Raw genomic sequence first — 24,144 nt, 5'->3', positions numbered from 1 at the left:
AGAGTGAAAATGCATGTTTAAGTGCCCTAACTCTCTCTAATTTATCCATATATTTATATTTATGCATACATTGTTTTATCTGAAGCAAGCCTCTCCTTCTTATCACCCCTTCCAATATGTCATATTCATATTCTTTGTCTTTTCTCTTAGAGTCTGAAACCCACATTCTCGATCCTAATGACTTCTAAAGGCAGGACAACTGTTTATTTAAAGAAACTGCTCCTAACTTTGGTTTAGAGGTCTTAATTAAAGTACTGGTCATTTTTGTGGGGGATACCTGAAGCTCATCTTTTTGAAACTTATACTATGACTGATATTGGTAGTCATGACAACCTTTTAAGATGTGAAAATACTTGACCAATGTTTTATTTCTATCATTTTAGTAAAAGTCTTAAAGGAAAATTAGTGTCAGATGATTAGATTTGGCCAGGTTGGGTCAATGGAAATTCCTCAATTTCTCTTCCTTTTATTAGCCTAAAATGTGATTTGAATCACAGTGATTTCTTCGATTTGTGTGCTTGACTTTACCCTAAGTAAATGAAGCAGAAGAGTCAATTATTCTGTGACTTGTGCTAGCATATCAGGCTGTGCTGTAAAGAAAATATAGTACTAATAAATTTCTCCTTAAATAGCTCATTAAATGCCAGTTGTCTTGACTCTAAGATAATGTTAGTGTTTAGTCCAGAAAACTCAATCAATGCCTTTCAAGGCCATAAAAATAATCATTGGCTAACAATTTAGATACCTCTACAGAATCAGATGTTACCATATTCAGTGTTACACTTTTGTTTCAGAATCTGCATTTCTTATTTCAGTAATTTCATAGTCTAAACTATGAGAAATTACCAACATCAACTTCTAGGGAACTTGGATCTGAAAAGTTATATTGAGTAGAGGGAGTAAAGTTTTTCAATTCTAGTTATGTCGCTAAATATCATCATATAAATAGTATGCATTCTTAATTCTTAATTCTTCCTATGGTGATAATTACACATATTGTGAATATAATTAATGACATTGGATCATATCCTTAAAATGGTTAAAATAGCAAATGTTTTGCGTGTATGTGTGTATGGGTACACTAGGCACGTATACATATATACTAGGCATTTAAACCCATTAGCCAAACTAGTATATATTAATCACATTTACTAGTAAAATAAAGGATTATAATGAACTCAGGAAGTTTCAAATATGAAATCATGACTTTGTGAACCATGCTTGATTACTTCTGGTACTTCTGATGCTAAAATCAAAATCTCTGTCCCCATGCCCATCCCTGCAGCACGTCAAAATCAGCATAACCATGAGTTATTTCCAAATTTATAGCCCAAATCATATTTTGTTTCAAAGTAAAATTGATAATATTTTGTCAAATTATTTATTAAATATATTATCAATAGTGTTTTATCTATCAGCATAGATGATTTGTGACTCATTCCTTTTTTAAAAAAATAGATGATTCTAGATATAAAATTTAACCTTGGGAATATATCTCAATCTCTCTGACCTTAAGCACCACTATTTTTGTAAAATAAAGAGATGATTGTTTTCCTTTTTACCTACCTCCTTGATGTCAGAAAATATGCTTGATTGCTAACATTATATATAATCATACCATTGCAAATATTTAGTGGGAAAAAATTGACACTAATATCAAATTCTAATGTTTAAAATGCTGAGTAAATAATGAGTTTGCTCTTTTGTGTGTGACTTGTGAAAACATTTGTTAGTCTTTCAATCAATATTTAATAATGATGACTTTATGTTAGTCTCTGTTGGCAAGTCCGTTTAATATTTTACAGAGAAATATCTATACAGAAAAGGCATTTAATAATAAGTTTTATTGAGTTCTCTAGAAATCAGTTACTTTATAAGCATATATATATATAGTACATATATATAAGTATACATGTAACAGAACCCTTGGGCTGCTCCGATTGAAACAGAACCCACGGGCTTAGTTAGGGGCCCGATTGCCCGCCACCAGAATTATAACTCTTAATACCAAAGTTTGGTGAAAAGAAAAAGAATTGTTTATTTACACATAGCCCTACCTCCCCCTCCCAGACCTGGCCAGTCTTAGGAAAGTCAGAAACACCATTTCCCTACTTCCTAGGCACAGTTCAGCTTTACCAGTAGCTGCCAATCACTCAGTTCTGATTGGGGAGGTCCTTTCTGTGCTGTGGTGCCCTCCAGCTCTCAATGCAGGACCGCCTGGATTCTCAGCCTCCTTGCAAACTGCCTTCTTCCTGCAAATCACGAGGATCTCCTCTCCTCAAAACCGCCTAGAGAGAACTTCTTTAAGCAGCCTGGAGACCCCTTCTCCAAGCCACATGGAGGGAGCCCACAAGAGCCAGAGAGTGAGGGCGTGAGGGCCAGAGAGAGCCTGAGAGAGAGAGCCTCCTAGAGCCAGAGCCCGCCCCCAAAAATGTCCACAGCTTCTCTCTTCCTCACTGCGTCCTCTCTCCCCCTGCATCCTCTCACGCATTGGGTGTTGCAAACCGTCCTGGCCATTCACAGAACCCAAGTAGGCTCTGTCTGCTTCTTCCATACCAGCCCACAGTCCAAGACCCCTTCCATCTTCCTGAGTCTTGGAAGTAAATCGGATCTTTGCAACAATGTTTCCAGCCACTAGCTCCAGGCATGCAAGGGCATCCTGAAAACTGCTTCCTGCTCCCTATCTCCCAGCCGCAAACTCTGGGGTTTGTGTTTGGACTCCCTTGTTTATGTAACATACATACATAATTTTTATTTTATTGTATAGAAGGAAACCATAAATGCCTTAACATTAGGAATGTCAATTGACTTTGCATTTGTATGGTAAGTCATAATTTACAAGAAAACATGTAAGTAATGCTGTAGCTCTTCTGTTAATGTTAACTTTTAAATTTGGATGACTTACATTCAAGTATGTGGAATGGTAGTATTTCCAACTTTTTTTCTTTTTCCAGTGCTTCTACTGAAGGATTATTGAATCGTCAATGCATTTCATGTAATTTTATGAAAGAACAATGTACATATTTTGGTGCCAGTTTTAGTCCTATGAATCAACACTTCTTATTACTCTGTAAAGGTAATGGATGATTTCTGATAAAGCTTATTTTATTGATTTTATCTGATCAGCAACATTAGTAACTGTTACTCTCTAGCTATATGATTTAATATGCTTAATTTATAAGTTTTTGTTAAAAGTTATGTATTTATTAAGGTGGAAATTATATTTATATAATTCATTTAGAAGTAGGCATTGGGAGTACACATGATCAACAAGCACTATTTGAACATATGGACCTTTAAAAAATGAATAAATATATTTACATCAGCAAATTCTTGCTATGGTAATAAGCTAATTTAGCTATATTTAGGAAAAGTAATAGTTATTCAAATAATGACTTGATTGTTAAAAGATTTAGGATATGCAAAAGTTTAATTTCCTGAGTCTAGTCCCATTCAATTTAGACAAATTACACTTACCCCAGTTATTTCTTCTATCTGTAAATAGTATAGTCTTACAACACAGTGGTATGGTATCTCTAGGTTATAATTATGGAAATCATTGTCCCTTTAATAAGATACTGTATTTCCCAGAGGTAAAATGAGAAATGTGTCCTCCTGCTATGTGATAAACTCCGTGCTACTGCTTCAGTTGGTAACCTAAGCTGTACTGTTTTAACACACCATGAAGGTTAAATCAACACTCATTTAAATTATTTTTACTCTTGATATCTGAAATGAAGTAATAAAAAAGAGAAAAGCACTTGTCTGATGACACCAGGGAAAATCACTAGAGCTCTATATAGAGTTCCCTATAAAAGTGAAGTTTCTTATGCTTACACCTGAATTAACTAGTATATTTGAAATAATTAGTGATGTCAGTAACATATTTTTAATTAAAATAGAATTAGCCCTCATTTTTATTTATCTTGTTAATGAAATAATTCTAATATGCATGCCTTTTCTTCTTGGCTGAGTGGTAAGTAGATTGTAATCTTGCTTGTGTAGGTGAGGGAGGGGTCACAGAGTCATAAATAAGCTTTCTGCATATCTGTGATTATGCTCTAAAAGACTAGAGAAAGAAAGTAAGTTGCATCATATTGAACATATAGAAGTATAGGTTTTTTTGGAGAAAGGGGATCTTAACATTAATCTATGCAAACAGTTTCTTTCCCAATATGTTCTTATTTTTTTTGAATAAAATAACCATAGAAAGGAATGAGATCTAGTGGTCTGGTTTTGTTTCAATATGTTTTAGCTATGAAATACTTCCATTTGGAGAAAAAAATGAACTCTGTTATATAGCCTTTCCAGTAATTATTATTTGGTGTCTTTAAAATTTTTATACATGTATTTTTAAAATTCAGGTCCAGGAGTTCCAGTGATCAGCCTACATAGCACAGACAACCCAGCAAGTAAGTACATAAACACAGCAATACAGAATAGTCATGGTTAGTATCGATCTTAGGTATTATATTATTTATTCTGAGTGACATACTCTTTAGAACCTTCTTTAAAAGTCCCTAGCATAAAGCAAGCTGTTTAGGCACCATCAACTTGTCTTTGTGTATATAAGAGAAACAGTAAAGCAAGTGGTTTAAGCCATATTAGCGCTGGAGTTGGATCTTATATGCCTGTAATAGGGTGTCTACTGTGTCTGCATTAAATGAGGAGTGATTGATGAGGCTCATTTAGGTATATTTCAGTCAACTAGTCCCTTTGTGTCCTTGGATTATTCTTTCCTGGGCCTCAGATAAATTATTCCTCTACAGCAATACATTTTGTATACTTCTGGGAACAGACAGGATATATATATATATATATATATATATATCCTGTTTGTTCCAGATATTTAGGACTTTCTAATTTTACATATTCATTTATTCCTTTATATATTTATTCAACTGTCCATCATCTACTGAGTGAGCACTTACTTTATCAAACAATATGACAGAGGCTGGATGTACATTGCTGGCAAGATATAGTCAATATGTTTAAGAACTTATACAGGCATACTTAAGTAAATACATGGCTGAGCTAATCTTAGCAATGAATAGCCAGATTGCATTCTGCCACCCTTTCTTCTTACTCTTTTTCCATATTTATTTTCTTTCTTCCAAGTTTAACTTTTATTTAATTAGTATTCTTATGTTCTAATAATTTACTGTAGGATGCTATAATGTAATAAATTAGGCTTATGTTTACTAATTTATTTAATCCTCGAAAGACCCCTCGGGATTGTTAATTTTATTACCCTATTTTATAGAAGAGGAAACACAATCAGAGAATTTAAATAATTTGGCTAAAGTCATACTAACAGATGACAGGGCCAGGAATCACATGATTCAGTCTGATTCTAGAATAAGGTTTATAAGCACTACTGCTTATAGGCATCTGATTCTATTGTGTTTTTATCTCTCACATCACATGCTTATATTTAAGTAGGAGTTTTACTGAGATGCCTAGACTTAAAAGAAACACAGCTATAAAAGTGCAATGTTGGATTACAAATGTCAGTTTTAAAGTACAGAGGAAGACCTTTTATATTCTTCAAATACCTCCATACAAAGACTTCCTCCTATTCCAGAAAAAAAAAACCAAATTTCTAGATTTGTAATTAGTTTTGTATGGTTGTAAAAACATTAGCAAATCCTTCAGTTTCTACTTATTACTAAAGATTTTTAAAAGGTTATGATAAGCAAGTTAAATCTATTCAGTATTAACATTAACAGCAGCAATAATGATAACAAAGACAGTACATTTGATAAAATGGAAAGTAGTTTGAATTTTATAGATAGAAAGATCAGTGTATATTGTGAGTTCATCACATACCTTTTGTGGCCTCTGAGATGAGATATATTTGTAACATAGAATGCGCTCAAAAAAAGGCAACTATTTCGGTACACTATATTCTGTAAAACTGACTATTTAAAAATCATTTAAAATTTTTAATTTTATTCTACTGTCACAAGGCAATGTTGTTTTCCCCATTTATAAGCAAATTCTGATCATCATAGGGTCAAGAAAAATAAAAGGGGGCTCTGAACAGTGGTGAGGTTTATAAATGTATGTTCTATTACAACTAAATCTTCGGACTAATGGAGCTTTCAGCTAAACTTTGTTACACTACTCAGACAGCCACAACTCATTTTGGGGCCACATGAAGTAGAAGAGGCCATGAAAAGAGAATTGAAAAAAAGAAAAAGAAAATTATTTAATAAACATAGAAACTCCTTAAACCCTCTAGTTACCAGAGAAATGCAAAGTAAAATACTACCATGTAATTTTTTCTAACAAATTCATTACATCAACAATTTGCATTGCTAATGAGGATATAATGAGAATCTCTTAACTTCATGATAAAAATATAAATTATAGCAAATATTTGAATAAGTCATAAGCCTTAAATCTTATATATCTGTTTATTTAGTGTTTTTCCTCTTTATAGTTTATACCGAGGAAATAATTCTAGAGAAAGCTATAATAAGGCTATTGATGATAGTGAAAAGCATAACATAAATTTTAAAAAGGATAATTCATAAACAAACTTTAATGGAATATAAATTATTGTTCTTCCATTTGTCCTTCCAGAACCACACTTAACTCTGCTTTTCTCTGCCCTGGTGTCTGCCCCAGAAGTAGTGTGTATGGATGACTTAGAATCTGTTGACATTTGGCTGTCACTTGGATTCATCTTAAGTAAATCATGTAGGTAGCTGAAGAAAAGAGAAAGTCATTTTGGAGTAGGTATACCCCCAGCCGTATCCCTGAGAAGTCACCCAGGTTTCTACACGTCCTGGCTTGAGGTCACTGTTGAACTTACACACAAACATCTCCAAGTAACTGCTCTCTCCTTTCGGCCTGCAGGCCTAGTTACTGCCATACAAGCCCTGGGTTATTACATTATTTTTTGTAATCCCCTACCTGTTATCCATATAGTTGTAAATAGCCCTTTATTTAAAATTCATCTAATTATTCTAATAAGCTTGCCATTAGTTTCCCACTAGGATTAAAGATAAAAAGTATGTTGGTAATAGCATTGGGGGGATGGATGAAGAAGATGAAGAGATGAAGTACAAATTGATAGCTACAAAATAGTCACAGGGATATATAGCACAGGGAATATAGTCAATAACATTGTAATAACCATGTATGGTGCTAGTGGGCACTAGAATTATTGGGGAGATCACTTATTAAATTATATGTGTCTGACCACTATGCTGTATACCTGAAATAATATAATATTGAATGTCAACTGGAAATTGAAAAATTAAAACTTAATAAAAAATAAAAATATATTTACTGAAGTCATTTCTTCAAAAATGTTTAAGCTATATTTCTAAGTGGTTAAGAAATTCAAATGTTTATGCCACTTGAAAAAACTTTTTGAAAGTGAATAGCAAAAGTCAGGAAGAAAATACTTGCAAATAATAAATACAGTTCTTTCATCTACCTGGCAGCCTTCCAGGTGATTTTTTTCTTTTTTCTTCTGGAGTGTTCTAATGCTCTACAATGGACGTATATTACTTTTACAATGAAAAAGAAACCCTTCAATAAAATGCTCAGTGGCTTGAGACAAGGTATAAATATGTAAAATTTTACTTTAATATTTCAAAAGTCCTTTGTCTCACATTACTATTGTTCCCTCTCCTCCTTTTATATTTTTATATTCTTTATTTTGCATATATGATTCTTTTTTCCTTTATGCTAATTTTTAGTCTCCTTTCTTTTTCCTCTTTCCCTATTCCATCTCTTTCCTCTCATCCCAGTTCATACTTTTACTTTCTTATCGTTCTTTTCTTTCCCCTTCACAATTTTCTCTTATTTGCTTCTCTTTTCGCCTCTGTCCTACACATAAAATTATGTTTTAACACATCATTCTCTCCACGTTTTACAAAAAATGTATATTAAACTAACTTTTGAATTTATCATGATAAAACACTATCTGCTCTTAATAGCTTTAAAATGGCTTTTATGTTTTCTGTATTTCTTTTTCCTTAAACAGAATTTATTTTCCTGTGACCATAGACTGATTTTATTTCATGAATAAATGAGTAGCCTTTGATTTAGAAGTAAAAATTTCTCAACTGCCCCTATGCTCATGTATTAGGTTTATTTTTTGCCACTCATATTTTTTATAGCAAAGAGAAACCCTGAGCAATTATTAGTATAGTACCTTCATATGTGTCCCTCTAGCTGTATCTATTTATTCTTTCATTTAATCAATTAGCTACCTTACTATAATAAATCATCTTTTATTTTATTCAGAAAAATTTAACAAAATGGTCTGTACTTACTGTTAAAAATTTAACAGGCTTGATCTTTCAAAAATTGCCCCCTTTGTAGTTAGCAAATATCAAGTAATATTGGCTCCTTCTAAATATAAAAATTAATGTTTTTTCCTACAAGTAAGTACATTAAGAGCTTTTTATGACAGTTTTTAGACTTTAAATGCTGAATCCATGATGAATGTACACAAAGTATTTACATTTTAACTTTTATAATTGAATTTTTGAGATAGCTTCCTTGAAAATATACTGTTACTTAAATAGTCTTAGCTTTCATACATGTTTCATTGTAAGGAATTAGAATTTAACAATAAATTATCAATGATAAAACACTGACAATTTTTTAAAATCCTTAATCTGTGCATGTAGTAACCGGATAGAGACATGGCCTCTTGCCAAAAAGAAACAAAAAAAAGGAAGAAAGAAAGAAAGGTTGAAAGAAGGAGAAAGAAAGGAAAAAAAGAAAAAGAAAACTGGATATAACATACAAAGCAACAATTTTCAAGTGTGGGACAACAGCACAGGCCACACATCTCTGAAAGAAGGAAAACAAGTGAGATTTAATTGTAATTGCCCTGGCTTTCTGACTGGGCAATTTTCTGAATTCTAGTGAAATGAGGAGCAATCCAAGAACAGTACAAGTTGGCCTTCTGTATCTGCAGGTTCTGAAACTGTTCAATCAAATATGGATAGAAAACATTTAAAGAAAAATATTACATTGTTGCTGATGTGTAATAAGTAGTTAGGCCTATAGATGGTTGCACCTGTACTGAATACATACAGACTTTTTTTTCTTAGTCATTATTCCCTAAATAATACAGTATAACAATGATTTACATAACACTGACAGTCTATCAGGTATTATAAGTAATCTAGAGGTTATTTAAAGTATACAGGAAGGTGCATGTAGGTTATAATCAAATACTGTGCCATTTTATATAAAGGATTTGAACATCCTCAGATAGTAAATTCTTCGGGGGTTCTGAAAGCAATCCTCTTGGGATAACAAGAAGTAACTGAATTATGGTATTGTAAGGTCAGAATAGGGACAGAAATTGGACTTCAAAAAGAGTGAAGCTTTTAAAGTATTGGGAAGGTGAAAAGACACTGGAGAGGAAGAAGAGACAGGGAGAAAGAACCCCAGAAATCTGCATCGGGCTACAAGAGATCATCTTGAGTCTGTTGTAGAAAATACCTGAAAACATACAATGTAAATGTTACAGGAAGACACTCTTTGAGCCTAGGAAATTTAGAGCTCACACAGTGCAGGATACTATAACGTTTAGGAGAGATCCCAAAGAGACAGGCTTCTGCAGCAGGAATGAACTATCCATTCAGCAAAGGTCACTTAAGTCTACACTAAATAAGATATTTTAAAAAGCTTTGAAATGATTAAGCTGACCTGCAAATAGCTTAAAAGATCTGCCAGAAAGAAGTTCAATATTTTTTAAAATAACAGAACAAAATTCAAAACTCAACAACGCTAATATTACAATGATCATAATCTAATAAAATATTACTGGCTATGTGAAAATACCAGAAAGTATGACTCATTACTAGGAAAAAAAATACCAGTGAATGGAGACAGACTCAGAAATGACAGAGATGATGGAACCCAGTGACAAACATAAAAAAGCTGCTATTATAAAGATGTTTAAAAGATCAAAAAAAATTAAGCTAGTAAGACAAAAAACTATTATTTAAGGGAACATTATAAACTTAAAATATCTGAAAAACTTTACTTCTAAGTACTAAAATCAGGTTAAACCTTGCAGAAAATCAGTGAATTTGAAACATTATCAAAAACAAAAACAAAAAACAAAATCTTGCAGTCACAGAGGAAAAAAAAAAGAATGAAAGAAATGAACAGAGCCCAGCTTAATTTATATTTTTGATTGCAGGCGTGGAAAAATATTTGATGAAATAGTGGCCAAATCTATATTTTAATTGAATTTATTGGGGTGACATTGGTTAATAAAATTATATAGGTTTCATGTATACAATTCTACAATTCATCATCTGTATATTGTGTGTTCACCACCCCAAGTCTCCTTCTGTCACCATTTACCTTCCTTCTTACCCTCTCCTACCTCCCTACCCTCTTTCCTTCTTTTCATCACCATGCTGTTGTCTGTGTCTATGATTTTTTTCTTCACTTAATCCCTTGTGAAAAGATCAAATTGCTCAACAAACCTCAAACAGGATAAATTCCAGTAGAAAAACATTGATGAAAAAAAAAAAAAACTAGAATAACAGAAGTGAAACTGAAATAAAAAATCAAGAGGCTGAGAATGTTTGGCCATGAGACTTGCACTCGAGATAGCTAATAAAGATCATGGCTAGGGCTAATATGCAATAACATATGTGTACTTTAAGGACAATATGCTCAGGAAATAAACCGGTCCCAGGACACTAATGGCATGATCAGAGACAGACCGAGAAACTAACTTAAAAATATTTTGAGTCACATTAAAATGAAAACAAAACTAACCCAAATTTGGGAATACCAAACATTGTGATTAGAAATAAATGTATGGCTCTAAATTGTTACTTGAAAAATGAAAACTTTAAAATCAATCATCTGAGTTTCCATCTTAAGAAACTAGAAAAGAAGCACATATTAATACAAAATAAGTTGAAGGATAAAAATAATACAGACAAGAGTGAAAATAAATTATATGGAAAATACATAAACAGTAGAGAAAAATATAAAAAACCAAAAGGTTTTTCTTTTAAAGGATCAATAAAATTCTAGATATATTCATAACATAAAAAGTACACTGTCATTACCATTTTTATTAATGAAATAGGTGATGTTAACAACAGATTCTACAGACATTAGAATAATAGTAATGGAACATTATAAGTAGTTTTATCACAGTAAATTTGACATCTTCTATGAAACAGATAAATTTTTTAAAATGCATAGTGTTAAACATTCAAACAGGAAGAAATATGGTATTTAATATCTTATTATCTTCTCAGCATTTTTATTAAGTTAACATTCTTTTCATAAAGAAAACTCCCACTTTAGTTAGCTTCACTGGTATATTCTGTGCAATATTTAATATATGAATACTAAGCTTACGTAAGCTTTTAAAAAATATAATGCCAGCATTAACCAGAATACAAATCCAACATATTACAAGGAAAAAATATAATTTTTTATGAATACAGATACAAATCTTAACTAAATACTAGCAAGTAAAATCCAGCATTTTATAAAAGGATAACATATTATGATTATGTGAGGTTTACCTGAAGAATCCATGATCTCTATAACATTCAACAATCAATTGATGTAATTCAGTACAGTATATTGTAAGCCCAAATAATTCAGAGAAAAGCATTTGATTAATTTGAATAATAATAAGAAATATTAATAACTTGGAAAAGGCGGGAAATTACTTAAATTGATAATGGTACCTACAAAAACACTGTAGCTAACATTACACTTAATGTTGAAAGACTGCATGCTTTTACTCTATGATTGGGAAAAAGTAAAGAATATTTGCTCTTGTCCCCTGTATTCAACATTATGTTGAGGACTTAGCCAGTGAAATGAAGAAAGAAAAAATATATAAGCAGAAAAACTGCCTTTATTTGCAGAAGACATGGTTGTAAATAAAATGAAAACAAATAAAAAATATGAAATCCACACCCATTCACAAAACTATTAGAAATAATATGTGAATTTATTTTATCTACAGGTATAAATCAATATACAAAAGCAACTATTTTATAAACTACTATGCAATGCAAAATTAAGAAAAGCTCAAAATATTATTTAAAACAACATCAGAAATCATAAAATACTCAATAATTAATTTAACAAAAAAAATGCAAGTCCCCTAAAATAAAATCAACCACTTCTGAAAGAAAATAAAGACCCAAATGTGTATATATACACACATACATTTTTATGGGCTAGAAAGCTTACTATTTTTAATATGTACAATTTCCCTGATAAATCTATAGATCTAATATATCACTTAAAAATCCAGCAAGTAGCCCTGGGTGGTGTGGTTCTGTGGATTGAGTGCCAGCCTGCGAGCCAAATGGTCACTGGTTCAATTTCCAGCAAGCCACATTCCTGGGTTGCAAGCCAGATCCCCAGTTGGGAGTGCATGAGAAGCAACCACACATTGATGTTTCTCTTCCTCTCTCTCTCCCTCCTTCCCCCCCTCTTTAAAAATAAATAAATAAAATATTTAAAAATTGTTAATCTTCAAAAAAAATCCATCAAGTTATTGATGCACCCTTCATTTTGTCAGTTCTTCCTCTCATGGTGTCAGATACATTAAATATTTTCTGTGGTATCTAATATACTGTTAATCCCAGCTAGTATTTTTTCATTTTAGATCTCATAGTTTTCAGGTACCACAGATTTTGCAGTTTTTACTTTTAGAAACTTAACTTATGTCCTTTTTAAATTTCTTTCATATTTCTCTTTAACATCCTTATGCTTTTTCTACCTTATTGAACACATGAAATATAATTTAAAAATCTGTTTTAATATACTTACCTATATTTTATCATTTGTATCATTTCTGAGTTATTTTTATTGATTAAGTTTTGAACTGATTATGTGTGGCATTTTTCTGATTTTTTTGCATGCTTGCTAATTTTGTATTGGAATCCTGGCTTTGAAAATTTCATCTCATTGCATGCTTGATAATTTTGTATCCTTTTAAATATTTATAAGCAGAGTAGTAACATGATCAGACTTGCATTTGAAAATGTAAATGCTAATTCTAAGTATAGGGGCAACTGGAGAAATTGCCACTGGAATTCAGTTTGAAAACTGTTGTAGTTATCCAGGAGAGAAATTATGAGCATTTAATCATTGCTTTTAGCACAGTGCCTGCCAAATGTAACAGCTGCATAATTATTTGTTGTTTTGCACTGATTCTTGATCAACACATAGCAGTAATTTACACTACATTTTTTGATTTGTAGAATATTTTATATTGGAAAGCAATTCTATGCTGAAGGAAGCTATCCTGAAGAAGAAGATAGTAAAGTCAGAAATTAAAATGCTTCATATTGATGACTATGGTAAAGTTTTGTGCATGCTATGTTATCTAAGAACAACTTTCTCTACATCTTATAGTTTTACATGTAAATGACTCTACATCTTTAATATTTTGCTCTTTCTTTAAAAGAACTTCCTTTACAGTTGTCTCTTCCCAAAGACTTTACGGACCGAAACAAGTATGCTCTACTGTTAATAATGTAAGTATTTTATTTGTTTTTTAGGGAAAAAAGGAATCTAAAGATTTTATCATTTTTATTATGTCTCACATGACAGCAACAACAGAGGAAGTGTAGTTAGCTCAGACAGCTGTCAGTTTGTATGAGTCCCTCAAAGGCACAGCCATGAATAATATGGAAGGATATGTAATTTTTTGTACTTCTTATATCCCAAATTGAATTCAATGTTATTACTAGATATTGTGAAATATATAATTTGGTTTATGTCTGTTATGCCCTATGCTCTTTTTTTAAATGTATTTATTGGTTTGTAATTTTCTTTCTTGGGAATGTATTTGTCATATCAAAGTTATGCTAGTTTCGTAAAAGCAATTTTTTATTGTGTTAAGACCCCTTAACATGAGATCTACCTGTTAAATTGTTGTGTTTACTCTACAGTATATTAAATGTAGGCACAGTGTTTTGGTTTGCATGACTGACACATTCTACCAACTAAGTAGGAACTTCCCCCCCCCCCCCAGCCACTGAAACGCACCATTCTACTCTCTGCTTCTCTATTTTACTACTCTAGGTACCCCGTGTAAATGGAATCATCCTGTTTTTGCCCTTCTGTGACTGGGTTATTTCACTTAGCATAACTTCCTTAAGTTACATACATGATGCAACATACAAGCTCTATGTTCTTTATCAGTGGTTTGGGTGATATTAAGGAAGCATTTATTTCCATTGCTGAAACACTTGGCTACATTTATATCACTCCTATCAATTTTTCTTCCTGGATTCTTGGCCAGCAGAAAGCAGCTCCCATGCTCAGAAAACTTGACACTTGGGTATTTTCAACATGAAGTTGACCTGAGAATTAAATTAATCCATACTTTCTGTGAGACTACATTTTGATGCTATGGTACTGGCCACAGAAACCACTAAGAGATAACGGCTAACTAACTTGATATCGATGTGGTGTTGTCTTCCTGTTATAAGTTATTTTCCATATTAAGAACCCAGCCACCATATTGCTATGACAGTCTAGAATTATATCAGGCCTCAGTAGGAATGGCAGAAATGAAATTAACATTGTTATGACTACTATATATAAAAGACAGTATTCAGTGTATGGAATCAAACTGCCTAGGTTGAAATTCCAGTTTGGTCACTTATACGCTGTATGTCCTTGAGCAAGTTATTAAACCTCTTGTAAGGCTCAGTTTCTCCAAATGTAGACTAACATTGCAGCTCAGGATTGGAAGTGCCAGGGGTTTAAGGTGACTTTTAGATGAAATGAAATACATCAGATGAGGTACCTAGCACACATGATTATTATAATTAATGTGATTATAATTCATTCTTTCATATAGATTGTATTGATTTTATTTAGGTATTTTAATAAGTAGAAGCAATTTACCACTTCATTTTAATAAGCCAAATAACGTAATATTTTCCCTTAGCCCAGAGTTTATTCCTACCGATAATGCTTTAGCCTCACTTTGTTTCTCACAACTTTCTCCTTTGTCCCCAATATCTAGAAGGTCCACAAAGTTCTTGGTGTCTCTCTGGGAAGTTCTTATGTGTTCTTTTTCATCCTAACTTCTTCTTTTGTCTCTCTCTTTCACCTAGTCATCTTTAATTTCTGTTGAACTATATGTGTAATATATTGAGGAAAATATTTAAGGCCTAAAAATGAGACACAAAAAGAAAAAAAAATTCATTCTCATCTGTTTCAGTCATGTCCACCTTGGAAAAATGGATTGTTCTTTATATTTACTGAAAAATATGGTTTCTCAAGGAAAGGGACCCTACTAGGCATCCTTGCCCTTGCACATCTGAGGGCTCCAGAGCAGCACCAAAGTTGGGAGAAAAAGGAAACAAGAATTCCAGATTCTCTGCAGCCTAGACTCAGAGAAGCCAACTGGCTTGTCCCAGCATCAGATGTGTGCTTTGATATGTGTGAATTTTAGTTTATAAGAGAAGGGTAAAAATTATCACAGTACTCAGTTTCTCTTGTTAGGTATTCAGGTCTCTTTTAGAGCCAGGATGGTAGAGTAAAGGTACTGGCTAACGAGTCAGATAGGCCTGCATTCAAATCATAGCTCAAAGATTTATCAATATATTCCATTCCCTTATAAATCAATGGGAGATAATGACATGGCATAATTTATATAAGCTTGTCACCATAGTGTTTGATAGAGCATAAGCACTTTTAGTTAGTATGAATACATTGTAACCATAATCATCATTATTATTAGTAGTAGTATTTTTAATATTTATATATAATATTAAATTTGCATCCATAAAGCTATTAATAGACATTCATTACTAAAATATATAAAATAATTTTGCCAGGCCTGTAGAATTTACTCTGTTACTTTTTTGTTGTTGAAAGGAAAAATGAAAGTGAGTATTATAATAATTCGTTAGTTTCTATATACTAATTATAGTAAATATTAATGTACTTTATTTAATCTCCTTGGTTTTCAGATGTAAATTCTCAGAAGTTTAGCAGAATATGTCTTACAAAACTAAACTACAGACTTCACAAATTTTTAATTTAAGAAATGATCTGTTGTCTTAAATTGCATGAGTATTTCTAAAATATTTATGCTTGGAAATCTTTATGTGTCAGAATGGCTTAAGTGTGACGCTGAGAGAGACTCTCAGTCCCTCGGAGTAGATGAAGAAACTACTCAGACACTCTCCATCTGAGGAAGGAAGGGAGAAGATTTTCTCTGAGGAAAATCGCCCCCGTTTCTTTATTAGCCACGGTTTTTTATCTACTTTCCACACCGGAATTGCATAAGGAAAACATGCAGCCCTTCTCCAAATGGTAGGGAGTAAAAGGGAAATGCAGACCAATACAGGGTTGAAACATCCAGGTATTTAACACAAGGTCAAAAACGTTTCCTCTTACTTAATCGTTCTGTTCTTCACATTTTACTGACAAGGATTTGAGGCTATTTAGAGAAAAACAGAACAGGTTCCCTTTTCCTTAAAAGCCACTTTGTATTTCTATTCTATCTTTAAAATCCCCTGGAGGGTGGGAGTCAGAGCAAGCATGAAAGACAAAACCTGCCAGTTAAGGACCAGGGAGGGGCTGGACTCCACACAACGGTCAAAGTCTATGCCTGCATGTCTCCCACATGATGTGTTCTGTAACTTTTTTTTTTTTTTTTAGATTGCTTGTAATTTAAAGGCATTTTTCTCTTAAGGTTAAATCCTATTTGCAGTGACAAGTAGATTTCCCACTCTACAAAAGAAGATAATGATAATTGATTTTTTTTCCCCTAAGCAGGCAATTAGTGAGGAATAATATATAAAGTGACTACTACTTATGTGAGGCTAAGATATAATTTTGTGATTTTGGTGTCTCTCTTTATTGCTATTCTGTGCAGTTTTTCTAGTTTCCAACAGAATGAGCCTCTGGTGTCACATACACAGGTGGGTTTATAACCAGGAAATACTAAGATAAATACAGGAGTAGGACAGGCTGCAGCAATTACCTGAGTAGCTAGAAGGAAGATTGGCCTTGAAAAAAGTGACCACTGGCAATTAGCAAACTCCTTTCTGCTAAATATTCATTACTGAACTTCAGAAGAAGTAGTCCTCTGAATACCTTCTGTGTCCATTTTATCTGAAACCCAAACCTAATTTCATGATATTGAAAGGGCTAGTGAATCACTGGCAATGGGATTTTTACTATAATAGACAATCCAAGGAGCACTGCCATTACAAATGTATCTCAGTGGCCTTGATTTGCAGTAGTCTCTATGAGGTCATGACCCCCTTTCTCTTTTCCTTTCCTACTTCTTTTTCCTTTCCAAATGACTAATTGCCTTTCTCTGGTCTTTCTGTTTAATATTATAGGGAGTCCTCAAGGACCCAGTAGTCCATTTTAATTTTGATACATATGCATATATACATATGTATACACCTATATTCATTTCAGCATTTATCACCTTGAACTGTTATTTTTATGTTATTCTTATTTTCTACTCATGTAGATGTAATTTAATGCAATGCACATTTACATGTTGCCTTTATGTATAAAAAACTGTATTAAGGGTAGAGAGACAAAAAGTGACAAGAATTTTGAAATCTATAATAGCTTTTAGATTAGTTAAGTATATACCTTCCCAAAGACTAAGCTCACATAGAGGAACCTTATGATAACCTATCGACTAATGTATAATTTTGTTAATAGTGCAAGACTGAAGATTATGTGACATATGATATGGTTACAGAAGCTCATATGATAAATACATAACTATAAATCTAAATGTCTAGACCCTGGTAGGAAGCAATTCAGGCATATGTACTGTCATTAAAGATAATGATCGTTTCTTTATTTGCTGTATCCATGAAGAGAAGCACTGTTGCACTGGGAAGTTTCAATCAGTGCCAAGGAATAATCTTTTTGCATTTTATACTCTTTTATATTTAACTTATTTATGCCACACTTGGTAAAGGTCTAAGTCAGGGACGTGGTGACTGTTCAACAATTAATTTATGGAATTCAGTGTACTCTATCATGCCCTTTGAAATTGTTCCTATCCTTAAATTCATTTCTCTTTTTTTTTAAGTATATTTTATTTATTATATTGTTACAATAGTTCCAATTTTTTCTCCTTTGCTGCCCTCCGCCCAGTACCCCCATCCCCTGACAATACCCCCCCAAGTTCATGCCCATGGGTAGTAGTACATACAAGTTCTCCTGCCTCACCCTTTCATATATTCTTTTTCTTCTTTTTTTAAAAATAATTAATTATTTTAACAATAAAAAATAACAATCCCTCCCTCTCAGACTTAAGACCCTTTATAATCTCATAAAGGACAATGGGCAAAGGTCTTGAGCTCCTCTAGCTGCTTCAAGCTGGGCATGGACGTCGTCCTACCTACCCTTGGGTCCAGAAATCCCTAATAAGAGTGGGGGTGTGGAGGGGAGGGTGGCCTTCTCACATGGGGAAGAATCGTGTAGACTCCAGGTTGGTTGGCTGTCCCCAGACAATGGCATGCTTGATTTAACAGGCTGGCACTCTTGTTGTATTCTGGAGGCAACAGATTTGGCAACAGGGTTAAAGGACATCATTGAATCCATAACCATTAGATGACAAAAGACAGGTATTAATTTTTCAATGTCCCACATTAGGGAAAAGAAGGGCTTCTTTGGAGGAACGTGTGCCAGGTACATCTCACCTGTCCAAAACTCTTTTGTCCATTATACTTAGTTTGGGCTGAGGGAAATATTTTAGGTTTCCCCCCTCTCAGGCCTCTGAGCTCTTTCTGTCCAAGCCTTTAGGACAGAAAAGAGAAACCAGTTTTAAAGTGAAGCCCACAGACCACCCCATTCTTCACCAGCCCAGCCACTTATTCAGCCAAACCATTGAGTCTCAGGAGGCAGCAATGCAGACAGGATTAAGTGAGGCCTATATGTACAGACAATCACTCAGGTAATGAGATCGTAGGCTTATGCCCTTTGAAAACAGAAAACACATGTTAATTTATGTAACATAACCCACATACAAGTCTCTAAATCTGTAGGACTGTCTTACCGGAAAGACATCCAGTTGCAAGGCATTTGACATTCTTCTTGCCTGCAAATTAAACATCTTTGATAATGCCATAGACATAGTTTAACTTTCAAATGAAAACAAATTTTAAATGAAAAGAAACTTTAAAGACGGTTAGCTGCACTACTTTATAGTCTACCACTGAGCATTGTGATTCTCCTTGAATCGTGATTTTTCTCCCTAAGATTACCCTCCTTGTCATTAAGGGACTGCATTAAGTCCATTTTTAATTTATCCTGTTCATTTGCATACACACAACAAGAGCATAAAATGATCACTTATGATCTTTAGTTCCGCTTTGCTGGAACGTATGCAAGGAACATTTAGCGTGACCTTCACTCTGTCCTTCAGGGCACAGAAGCAGAACCACATACCTGGCATTCAGCCTTGCCAGTAAACACCTGTCTTTTCCAAGTACTTCTGGATTTCCATTGTGCCTTAATGTCCCTTCTAGCCATCTTTCAGGAAAACAACCTTCATTTCTTCCCTGGAAAGATTGCCATGGACCACGCATCCATCCAAGGTACCAGGCCTTTTCATCTTGTGGGCTTTTATTACCTTTGAAAGTCAATCCCAGTTCCTCAGGGCTTTTTGGTAACAACCAAAGCCCAAGCATGTCTCCTTTAGGCATGACATTCTAGTCAAAGTCTTAGTTTAAAAAAAAAAGAACAAAAAACTATTAACAACTGGTCTTATTAGTTTTATGCAAAGAAACTTAGGTCATTACTTAGTTCTTTAGAATGCCAAACTCTGGAGGGATCAGATAGGGAGAAAAATATACAGTGTGAAGGAAAATCCTTGTCCTTCTAATATTCACTGAACTTGCATTTCTATTCTTTATATTTTCATTTTTACCCCCACTAAAATTTTGTTTGTTTGTTTTTCCATTACAGTTGTCCCAATTTTTCCCCCTCTTGCTTCCATGCACCCTGCCCTCCCTTCTCCCACATTCAGTCCCCACCCAGTTGTCCATGTCCATGGGTCATTTATACATGTTCTTTGACTAGACCCTTCCCCTTTGTACCCCCTTCTCTCCCTCCCATCTCCCTCTTTGTTACTGTTAGTTTATTCCTTATTTACATACCTCTGGTTCAATTTTGCTCATTTTTTTGTGTTGTTCATTAGTTTCCTGTAATAGGTAATAGCATAAGGTATTTTTCTTTCATTGCCTGGCTTATTTCGCTAAGCATAATTCTCTCGAGTTCCAACCATGTTGTTGCAAATGGTAGAAGTTCCTTCTTTCTTTCAGCACTTATTCATTGTCATTTTCCCCCTTTGTACTGGTGTTCCTCTCTCTCTCTCTGTTTCTTCATCTTCTTAAAGCAGACCCTTTAGCATCTCTTGCAATGCTGGTTTGGTGGAGATGTATTCTTTTAGCCTTCTTTTGTCTTGGAAACTCGTTATTTCACCTTCCATTTTGAATGAGAGCCTTGCTGGGTAGAGTATTCTTGGTTGTAGGCCTTTGTTTTTCATTTCTTGGAATATATTTTGCCATTTCCTTCTGGCTTGTAATGTTTCTGCTGAGAAATCTGGTGATAGCCTTATTGAAGCTCCCTTTTATGTTATTAGTTGTTTCTCTCTTGCTGCTTTTAGGATTCTCTCTTTGTCTTTGAATGTTGCCATTTTAATTATGATGTGTCTTGAAGTGGGCCTGTTGGGGTTTATCTTCATTGGGACCCTCTGTGCTTCCTGGACTTGTGTGACTCTTTCTCTCCTCATATTAGGGAAGTTTTCTGTCATTAGTTTTTCAAAGAGGTTTTCTATCCCTTGCTCTTCTTCTTCTCTTTCTGGAATTCCTATGATACGAATGTTATTACGTTTCATGTTGTCCTGCAGCTGTCTTAGTACCCCTTCAGTCTTGTTCAGTCTTTTTTCATTTTGTTGCACTGTCTGGGAGTTTTTGTCTAAGTTGTCCTCCAGCTCGCTTATCTGATCTTCTGCTTCCTCTAGCCTGTTTTTATTCCTTCTACTGTGTTCTTCAACTCAGAGATCATATTCTTCATTTCCTCCTGGCTCTTATTGATAGCTTCCATGTCCCTTTTCATGCTGGTGTAATTCTCAGTAAGGTCCTTATAGTTTTTCTGGAGTTCTTTGTAGTTTCTGCTGGGCTCATTGAGCTTCTCCATAATCCATGTTTTGAATTCCATATCAGATAGTTTGCTCTCCTCTATTTCATTTAGCACTGCTTCTGGGGATTCTACCTTTCCCTTTGATGGGGGGTTGTTTCTCTGTCTCCCCATTTTTGTGACTCCTATTGTTTGTTGGTGCTTCTTAGAATTATCTCTCATTTCTCTTGAAATTCTAAAGAATTATTGGTTATCCAACAAGTCTTATCTTTCACGCTGCTCATCAAATCATCAGTTGCCTACTACAATCCTAAATCCATGCCTTTTTATACAACTACATTCATATAACCTTCTGTTTTAAGGCCTACTGTATATCTTAGACCATACTAGTCATATTGTCACTTTTTCATTTTACCCAAATATTTGTGAGGATGTTTTATATGTTATTTAAAAAATTTCTGACTCCCACTACATTTTGGACCATGTTTCTGAAGGAAAATCTACAGGTTAGATGTGATTCTTTAGAACACTAATTAATAGAGTGGCTTATGGAGTATTTCATATCTTAAGAAAATAGAAATATTAAAATATTTATTCATGTATTTCATATATTAAGCAATGCCCAATTTACTTGTTTATTTTTATAATAACTGGCTTTTGTGATAAAATTCACTCCTCAGATATGTGTTGAGTGAATAAATGGATGATGTCCAGAAACCAGATGAACATAGTTACTATTGCAGTTCTAACAGGAGCTTACTATTCATTTTTCTATAGATATTTCATCACTTAATCAATGGCATGCATATCAAAATTCTACAGCTTTGCCATCTTGATGAAAGAGAGCTGTTTGTCATCTTTTTTCTATATAATAGTTTTTAACATTTGTACTGAGTGAAATTAATAGCTACTCATCTCCAGCAGTCAAGATAACATCCATTTGTCTTCCATACATACACTTTCCTTTCAACAAACAATATAGGTATCATTGAAATTGTAAATAGCATTCTGCTTATGGGATCATAGTGTCTTTCCTTGGTCTTTGAATGAATGGGGTTTCCAAGATTCCACACTCTTCTTCAATCGCCATACCAGACTGATATCATATCTGGATGATTCAATTCTAATCTGCCAAACTGCTCTCTACCTACTACCCCCTACCCCCCCCCTTTTTTTTGTATGTCGTTCTATCCTCTATTTTCAGTTGCTTTTCCACTCTGCTGCTAGGGTAAACTTTGTGAGATTCATATCTGAAGATGAGATTCTCCTGGCTAAAATCCTCTCTTTTTTTATCCAATGATTAGAAATTCACATTCTCTAACACAACATACAAAAGTCTTCATCTCTTTCCTACTTTTCTCTTTGTCTTAATCCAACTTCACCCAGATGTTCTAGATATTAAAAAAACAACAAAACAAAACAAAACAAAAACACTCCTTTTTTTTCCTGGGAAACACCAACTTTGCAATCATTCCTCTGTGTTCGTTACACAAGTCTTCCAGTACCTTTAATTTTCTTTTTCAACTAGGAAATTTTTACTAATATTTCAAAATGTGTTTACACATCATCCTATGCATGCCTACGATATATAGTATAGCAGTTTAAAAAGTCTTCCATGTAAGAATAAAAAAGTGCCATGCAATAGATCAATCATGTAATGTGCTCTCATTGGAAAATGTTTTTCTTCCATTTATTTTCACCAAAATTTTACTGGTTAGAAAAAAAGTCTTTTAAAAATGAATTGATCATAATCTTAATTATTTACCAAATATCATTTTCTAAATAATGAAGTTAATAAATGAAGATAAAAAGAACATATAATTGCTCAGGGGAACTCAGCATATTGGTAAAGAAAGTTAGGACTAAAATCTATTTTTTCTAACTTAAATTCAACCCTTTTGTTATGAAATCAAATAGCATGTTGTGAACCTGACCAGATATATAGTCTGAACAAATCTATTTAATTCAGTTGTAGTTTAGATAATATTCTTTTGTGCCATAAGGAGCTTGTTATGTAATTTTAAAGATCTATTAGATGTTGTGCATTTTACTCATCTATTTTTACACATTTTATTAAATTCTTACTTCCTGAACTCTTCACTCATACAGACACGTTCAATGTTGAGGTATGAAAATAGACAAGGGCTGTGCTCTTGAATATCTTAATTTCTAAGAAAAGTTTACCATCTTAATTTGATTGCACTGCCTATGTTAGGAAATAGACACATTTCATATTGCTGTGATCTTTCCAATACTTAAAAAAGAGAATTATTTCTTTCACAACTTTCAACCAAATTGCATGTTCCTAATTTCAACCCTCTGTTCTATGGGTCCACAGAGGTTTCTGAAACAGAGAGAGAGTAAAGCACAGCAATGTAGAAAAAGAAATTAGGAAGACACTCAGAGAAAAAAATTTAAAAAGAACCAGAGAATTGAAGCTCACAAAGTCTACTTGGCCAATATACATGAGTTGTGGTATCGATTTATTGTGTGGTGGGTGATCTGGTCTCTAGTACATGCCTTGTAGTCATGCTATCAAACATCTTGCTATCTCTACCTCACCTAATGAGTATTTTCTTGTCTTTATTTGTAAAAAATAATCTGATATTTTTTTGTTCCACACTTCATTAATAATCTCCACTCTGTTGCTTCCAAGTGTCTGGGCTGTTCCTTTTAATTGTGATATTAGCATCATAACTCATGTTCTCATATTAACTCACCTTGAAATATATGCTTGTATTATATAACAAAAAAAATGAAAAGACAGAAAATCCAACTAGACAGAGAAATGTGTCAAAATCATTGGCTGGTAATATGTTAAGATTATTTTGTGCTCTAACATTGAAATATCATGAAGATAAGGTTGAAGTTAAAAATGGCAATTTAGAGAAAAGAGCAAAGGAGTGAAATTGTACTGTTTTACTTGGGTGTTGAAAGTACAATTAAAGAACTGAAGACTTTTGTTTTAAATAATCAGCAACTTTCATTGATCATAAAAGTTTGAGTATATGCCTTTTT

At 33.4% G+C, this 24,144-nt stretch overlaps 1 protein-coding gene across 1 annotated transcript in view; it reads left to right on the top strand.

Moving 5' to 3' along the window:
- DPP10 (dipeptidyl peptidase like 10) overlaps window positions 1-24,144 on the top strand; it is a 114,197-nt gene that overhangs the window by 62,622 nt on the left and 27,431 nt on the right. Inside the window, exons 9-12 of the mRNA XM_090266929.1 lie at window positions 2,955-3,076; window positions 4,365-4,412; window positions 13,245-13,343; window positions 13,451-13,520. Of these exons, the coding sequence (XP_090123055.1) occupies window positions 2,955-3,076; window positions 4,365-4,412; window positions 13,245-13,343; window positions 13,451-13,520 (339 nt within the window). The remainder of the gene's footprint in view (window positions 1-2,954; window positions 3,077-4,364; window positions 4,413-13,244; window positions 13,344-13,450; window positions 13,521-24,144) is intronic.

The sequence above is a fragment of the Furipterus horrens genome, unplaced genomic scaffold (genome assembly GCF_987537825.1).
Source record: "Furipterus horrens unplaced genomic scaffold, mFurHor1.1.pri manual_scaffold_1, whole genome shotgun sequence".
NCBI classification, from domain to species: domain Eukaryota; kingdom Metazoa; phylum Chordata; class Mammalia; order Chiroptera; family Furipteridae; genus Furipterus; species Furipterus horrens.
The sequence above is the reverse complement of the archived record's forward strand: the minus strand, read 5'-3'. Positions and strand labels throughout refer to the sequence as shown.